Consider the following 8,384-nt stretch of genomic DNA (forward strand, 5'->3'; position numbering starts at 1 on the left):
TTCAGCTTAAGTAAAAGAACCCCCCCAGCAATATCTTTTCTTATATTTTGCTAATCTTTGTGTGTATCTAAAGGTTGTTTAGATAGGTTTCTCTCAACTTATCCTTCCGCAAACAATCTTGTAAAATCTGTATTGATCTTCTTTATCAATATATATTTTAAATTTGAAAATTGTGTTTGTATTCATCTTCCCCCCCCCCTTCTACAAACTGTTTAGTATTCTTGTAGACCCTTTTGGGACCAACACATCTTCTTCCAGAATCAAACATGGTTTATCGGAGTCTAGATATGGGAATGATTTAGGGTAGCTTCATTCCAAATCTGTTCCTCTCACTTATCGTGACAAATTCCATAGATGAATGGAAGGAGACGAAATCCAGAGACGATGCTATGGAGATAGGGTTATTTTAGTTTTGATATTTGTTATACAAATCAAATTAAGAAGCAATTTATTCTATATAAAATTAAGATCCATGTGAATATTAATCCACCACATCCAGTATGATCATTGGTTTTGAAGTTGATTTGTAGAGTTCTTATGGATTCGAAGAATTGCTTGTTAAAAGAGAGGGCGGAAAGGTTGAAAGTTTTGATGGGGAGATGCAGTGGATGGGGAGGAGAGTTGAGGGAGACACTGCTATGCAGAAAATCACAAAAGAGCTGGTAGTTATTGCAAGTAGTCGAAGAAAGGCTACCGAAGAAGAAGGTTGGGCTACTGATGTTAGGGAACGAAGGGTCTAAGTTGTGTTTATTTTTTTGTAAAGTTTTTTTGACTTGTAACTAAGCATTCCATTGTATATTTCCAAACTGGTATTTAGGAACGAAGATAATGGCCGGTGAGATTTGGTTGTGGTCTCGATGGTGTATCTATGACACGGTAGATATGGCTTGACGAGGGTTGTTTGTTACTATAGATCTGTGATGGTGGTGGAAGGTGAGTAGCGAGATACTTTACTGGCGAAGATGAGGGAGGAGGTATGGCGTCGACGGGAGATATTTCTTGGAGGGACAATTTATGTCTGTGATATGTGTATATATATATATATATATATACACAAATATACATATATACATATAGGAGGAGAGATCAATTGCAAACCACTTTTATTTATGAAAATCTTACAAACCAATCTCATCTATCAATTTTCTTGATCAATGGTCAAGATTAAATGTATTTATATTAGGAAATAAAACGAAAATAAAAATTAAAAATTAATTTTTAATTAAAAGAAGGGCAAAATTGTCAAAATTTTAATTCGTATGAATTTGTAAACGAGGTAACCAGATCGTGAATATCCAAACATTAATGAAACAAAATCATTGTTTTAAAATCTCTATATATATCATTTTATCATTACAAAAATTTTAACAAAAAATATTAGAATAATCTGACAAATTATATTTTGATAAAAATTATCTTCATTTTATGACTAAATATTATAAATAAAATAACATCCACATTAAAAATAGAGCCAAGTAATGAACAATGAAACTAAGTATATTTTATAATAAATTATGAAACATAAGAACATACTTTAATCAACAAAAAATAATGAAACATTTTGAATACTAAATGAAATATTTTGTTTCATTAAATGAATAAATGAAACTGTTTCACCGTTTATGTTATGAACTCAAGTGACTCCTTGTCACTTTCAATGAAAGATGGACCATTTGACATGTAATAGTGAATGATATATGAAACTATTTCATTAACGGTTATTAAAGTAGAATTGGACTCAATAATTTCTAATCAAACTAATTTGAAAACAATGCATATCCGAATAAACGATGAAACATATAAAGAATGAAACATTTTTGAAAATTGAATGAAACATTTTGAAAACTGAAAACTTTATTTTCGTAGGTGAAACTTTTTCATGCATAAAACGTTTCGAAATATTAATAAATTAAATTCATCAGTGAAATTGTGTTCATGATCACTATTGACCATGACATTCGTTTTATTACTCAAACTACATATATTTTTTCAATGAAACGGAATCAGATTTCATATTGTAGTGTTTTTACAATTCATATTTTAATAAGTATAATTTAATAAAATAATAAAAACTATTAATGGTAAAAAATTTATGTTAAGAAAATTTGATTTACCAACTTCTATATTTAATGTTTCAATTATTACGTTTTCATAATTAAGAGTAATTATTACCTTCCAATATTAACCAGTATACAATCAAATGACCATTATACCTTTACTTATTAAAATTAAAGAAAAAAAATACGGAATTTTTCTATTGATCGAAAATGGTTTGCATAGTTTTCATTAATTGGGCAGTTTGTAACATAACCCGCCTCCATACATACATACATATATATATATATATATATACATACATACATACATACATACATATATATATATACATACATATATATATATATATACATACATACAGGTGGAGGCTCAAAAGAGAACACCTTCATTTTACGAGAATGTGAGAACACCCTATCACATGTGATAATACACATGAGAAGACCCTATGATGTGCGGACGACGTGTTCTACTACTTACCCGCGCCAAAGGTTGTCTGCATCTATGATTTAGTATTACATGTGATGTATTGATTGATTATGGTATTATATCAACACCACATTTATCACATGTGATAATACTTGTGAGGAGGCTTAGTGGTGTAAAAGGGCGACTTGGCCTGCAACCAAGATCGCATTGAAAATCATCTGCGACTCTGATTTAGTATCACATGTGTAACATATGTGATTGAATAATAATATCATGTGATTATCTATAGTAAAGGGTGTTCTCGCTTTCAAATCTCGTTTGAACCCTTCCCCATACATATATACATATATATATATATATGAAATATTATATAGAAATCAAGTATACATTATATTATTTCTTTGACTTTTTATAAAAATAAAATGATTAAAATGCCTTAATTTGATGGAACTAAAATTAACATAGTTAAGACAAGAGACCTAATCTATAACAAAAATGAAACCATGATGATCATATACATAATTATTTCATTTGAGAGAAGTAATCCAATATTTATTTTCAAACAACCAGAGGAACGAAATTTGTAATTTATTTAATCAAAAACAAATTTAGACCATGTGAAAATTGCTAACTTTGAAAAAATAAAAATAAAAATGAAAAATGAAAATAGCAAGATAAATAACAGGGGATGGAAGAAGAGAAGAGAGAAACCCCTATAAATAGACCACATATGAGTTGGAAATATTAATAACAATACAAAAACACCCTTTTCTTTTTCTCCCCAAATTCTAATTCTCAATCAACACCCAAATTCATGGAAGACATCGGTGATGAATACAAGAACATCGGCGATGAGTATAAAAACTATTGGGAGACAAATATGTTTCTTCAGACGGAAGAATTTGATAGGTAATTAAGCCCTTTCTTCTTCATGATTAAAAATTTCTTGTTTTACTTCAATTCATCTTCATCTGGATCTGCAATTACAGTTGGGGCGGATTGGAAGAAACATTTTCCGGTTACTACGATTCTAGTTCGCCAGACGGACCTCAATCATCGGCGGCCTCCAAAAACATTGTTTCAGAGAGGAATAGGAGGAAGAAGCTGAATGATAGGCTCTTTGCACTTAGAGCAGTGGTCCCCAACATAAGCAAGGTGTGCCCCCTTCAGACACTATTTATTATAAACCGTAGTATAATAAGTGCACTGTCGCCTCACTTTTTTTTTTGTATTTATCTTTTTCTGGGTGCTCCTGCTCCATAACATCACCCTTTGATTCCATCCAATTTTGTAATTAAATTTTTAAATAAAGAATATGTTTAATTATTTTTGTTTTTTGGTTAGATGGATAAAGCTTCGATCATAAAAGATGCAATCGATTACATTCAACATTTGCATGATCAAGAGAGAATTATTCAAGGGGACATAATGGAATTGGAGTCACGAAAATCGGAGTCTGATGTGTTTGATTTCGATCAGGAAGCGGAGTTTATGTCTTATGAAAGATTGAAGAAGAAAAAAATAGAACAATCTCCAGATTCAAGTGAATCAAGGGCGTCTCCTGTTGAAATTCTTGAAGTAACTAATTAATTTTATCAAAATTATAATCATGTTGATTGATATATATATATATATAGAGAGAGAGAGAGAGAGAGAGATAGAGAGAGAGAGGGGTGAAGAATCGTTTGAGAAGTGAAGTTACGGTGAGAAGCATAAGAAAACATCTGAATTCTTGATCACTTTTAATCTCATGTGTATCCATGATTGCGGTTTATAAAGGAATTGATCTGATGTATCTCGATACACTCATTCAATTAGGATTATCTAAAAGTGGATGATCTTTTCTTACGCTTCTCATCGAAACCCAATCATATATATATATATATACATATATATTGATCTGAAGAAATTCTATGTAAAATTTGATTTTGATGTACAGTTAAAAGTGTCGTATGTGGGAGAGAAGACGGTGTTGGTGAGCTTGAAATGTAGGAAGAGAAGAGACACGATGGTGAAGATTTGTGAGGTTTTTGAATCTTTGAAGCTCAATGTTGTCACTGCCAACATAACTGCTTTTTCAGAAACCATTTTCAAGACTCTCTTCCTTCAGGTCTCTCTCTCTCTCTATATGAACATGTTCGGTTATGAATTTGATTTTCATTACGAACTAGGAAACAAAGAAGATTGTGCCACGTATTTCGAATACATGTCACATTCTTGTTTGTCCCCAAGTTCGCAAGGAAAAACATGTTACTTACCCCCTTCTCTCTCTCTCTCTCTCTATATATATATATATATATATATTCTATACTATATTATAAAACATTAATAAAAAACTCTTAAAAATTATTTTTTTATACATAAAATATATTTATTTATGTATATTACTTAAAATTCAAGATTACAAGTAATTGTGCGAAGTACTACTTATTAAAGCTTCATGTTTGAATTCGTGTAACTAACTGCAGATAAATATAATTAAATAGAGAATAATCATCTCATTTTAAATATAAGAAATCTAAAATATAATTAAGATAATCACTGAGTTCTAACAAAATACTTAATTATTATCTTTATAAAAATTATATTATTAAACCAGAAATTAAAAAAAATTAATTAGGGAAATAAGCAAAAAAATGTTAAACTTTAAATAGTTAATTTAATACTAATATAAATATTTTTTCTTTCAAATTTTTATGATATATCTTCATATTTAGATTTTATTTGAAAATAAAAACATTATCGTTTTCTCAAAAACACATAAAACTGTATTATAATATCAACTGAGACAAAAAAACGATTAAAATAAGAAATATTTCGCTGCATTGTACGAGTACCCTTCTAGTATATATATATATATATATATATATATATATATAGAATCAAAAAATAAAAGAGTAAGAAAAACGGTTAAATCACATTTAATTTTAGTATTTACTTGTGACTATTGAACACGGTTAACGTAACACTAAGGAGTCGATCTGACCCGCAACCTTATTTCTTGACCAAAAGTAACATGAATCATATATGATTTTTGTATAAAATCACTTTTGATTCAACCATAAAAAACTGACAAAAACTTTGATCTCTATGTATATTTATATAATAGAGTAAATTAACATATACTTTTATCCACTTGTTATTTGAAAAATTATATTTCCGAAAGTTTCTCATAAAGATATATAATTTGAAAAAAAAAATTAAATTTTAGAGAACAAACTTCTAAAATCTATGTCAAAGTATACATTCACAAATAAATGGTAAATTATAGATACCATTTTTTTTAATATTTCTGCCCTTTTTATATCTTATAGAACCGTATGTCTTCATTAAACATAATTAATGAATAACAATTCTTTTATATATGCACAAGTATTTTATCCATATAAAGTTTATTTCATACAATATATGAAGATAACAAACATGTCCCGCGTGACATTCATGCTTGAATGTATACTTTTATCGGTTAAAAATAATTTATCTATCTAAAAATGTTAAAAAAACAATACATTAAAGACAATATTCTTAACTCATATTCATATACACCGATTATAATTAAAAGTAAAAGTTATCCCAATAATAAGTGGCTGGGCCCTTATAACATAATTTCTACATATCTTTAACAAAATTGCTTTAAAATATTATTGATTTAGAAGCTTCCCCACATTGATATATTTTATGTGTCTATTTGGATTAATATTATTTTATCTGGTGGTTGAGACTTGAGATTAATGCAAATATATTAGAAATTGGTGGTTGAGTTACAACCATGTCTTTTTTTTAGCTTGTCAATAAACAATCTTTTGTTTTCAAAATGAAACGATTCTGTGATTCATAATAATAACAATTAAAAACCCAAATATTTATATAATATTAAAATTCATGTTCATTCGTTCATGTAAAATTTAAATAAATAGATATCTATGATATCAACAATTAATAAATGCTCAATTTGAACTCTAAATTATTTAGATTTTGTTCATATTATAGCTAAAACACTAAAGATTATTTGGCTCCCAAACGTGTGATGATGATATATCCATTCGTTTTTTAACACATGCTTGCCCACACATACAAACATATATAAAAAACCGAAAAACCAATTATTTAATAAATATTCATTATCATTGACCTTAAAATATTGTTAATAATATGGATCATGAATAATATTTAAATAGTTGATTCTTCGCTTATTGAAATACTTATGACTCTCTCTCTCTTATTATACTTATACGATGTACACCTATTTTTGCAATAATAGCTTGGTCCACGACGGGTTTAACCGCATTTTATATGTGTCGGATCTATTTACTTACTTTTGAAGGACATTTATTAAACATACAATTCATGTTTAAATGTTTTATCATAATATATAGATGTTATAATTGACCATTATTTAACGTGTGTTTGACATATTATTTTTATTATTATAGGCCGATGAGGAAGAAATAGATTTACTAAAGATCCAAATCCATTCAGCAATATCAGCTATAAATGACCCTCCAAGTCCAATGAGCACATGATGTCATCATTTTTCGACATTTATTTGTTTGTAAACATTTCTTTAAAGTAAATAGGTCATTCTTAGGTAAAAACACTTGGACCTAAATACTTTAAAGAAAATGAGAAAAGGAAATTAACATAATCAATAGAGTGTCACCCCCACACACTCTATCTATCTTTATTTTTCTTTCTACTTTATCTTTTTTACCCCCTTGGTGATGAACAAGAGTTTTTCTTCTAGACTTTTCCTGGTTTCTTTTCCTCAAAATTGGTAGTTTGGTCCAGAGTATATCAACAAGATTGTCTCTTTTGACCATGGAATTTCCATATTTGGTTTTTGTGTTATCTATTTTTAATCTTTATTACATAATATTAACTCTATGTAATAGATATTATCTGATTTTGATTATTTTTTTCATATCGTAATATTCATTTTGAAAAGACAAAACTCTGATACAGAACTCAGACATAGAGCATTAGACAATTAGAAATAACTACTTACAAGATACAGATCTTATGTATAATACATACAGAGCTTCTGGTTCATAAAATTTCCAAAACATTTTAAAATCTTTTCCACATGAACACAGGTTCTCTGGTCCTTCTAAAAGACCAATTAGAGCCCCTCTGCATCATGCTCACATATGTTCAACTTGTTAGAAATCATAGGCAATTAATGCCTCTGGTTATAAATCATTTTCTCATTCTCAATAACATCAAAGTTATTATTTATAAAGAGAACAATACCTATAAATCATCAAGTCACAAAGAAATGTTGTTGATAGTGATAATAACAAGAGTTAGAATAATACCAACACCTGCAATGGTCACCCTTATATCCATAGGTACACCTCTATTTGATATGTCACCCTTATTTTTTTTCTTTAAAATAGGGTTCCTTACCAGATGTAACACCCCACATCACACATTGCATATAACATATAATTCATTCAAAAGAAATACAGTATTACTCCACTTAGGTCCCATAGTACAAGAAATTAACGTACAAAGTACATAACCCAAAAATTCCAAAATACAAGTTTTTGTAGTATCTCACATTTATCTTCAAAACTAGATTTATCCATAAGCTGAACTTCACATAGTTATGCACATAGGAAAATAATTATATTTTCCCTTTTCCTTTATTATCCTGTAACCCAGCGGTTCCTGCAATACATATTAGAAAGACAAGATGAGTGTTAGACGGGAAGGTCAAGTGAGGTCCCTTTTTTCTTGTAATTGCAGGGTGAAGATCACAAAATTTTATTTAAAATCAACTTTTCATATAAACAGATACATAACCACATAGTTCACATCGACCAGTGCCCTTCTGATTTCAAAAGTCAATCTCTGACTTATGAATAGTTTATTTAGCAAAAGTAGGGCTAGAGCCTTTC

General features: G+C 28.9%; 1 protein-coding gene across 1 annotated transcript; it reads left to right on the forward strand.

The window, feature by feature from the left end:
* Positions 1 to 3,208: 3,208 nt before the first annotated feature.
* LOC112516958 (transcription factor bHLH35-like) lies at positions 3,209 to 7,303 on the forward strand. Its single transcript, XM_025124229.1, has 5 exons — positions 3,209 to 3,393; positions 3,474 to 3,639; positions 3,829 to 4,062; positions 4,424 to 4,594; positions 6,918 to 7,303. Exons 1-5 carry the CDS (start codon positions 3,299 to 3,301, stop codon positions 7,005 to 7,007), a joined length of 756 nt encoding a protein of 251 aa, XP_024979997.1. The 5' UTR covers positions 3,209 to 3,298; the 3' UTR covers positions 7,008 to 7,303.
* Positions 7,304 to 8,384: the final 1,081 nt, after the last annotated feature.

This window comes from Cynara cardunculus, assembly GCF_001531365.2.
Source record: "Cynara cardunculus var. scolymus isolate 2C chromosome LG 8, CcrdV1, whole genome shotgun sequence".
In the NCBI taxonomy this organism is placed as follows: Eukaryota; Viridiplantae; Streptophyta; class Magnoliopsida; order Asterales; family Asteraceae; genus Cynara; species Cynara cardunculus.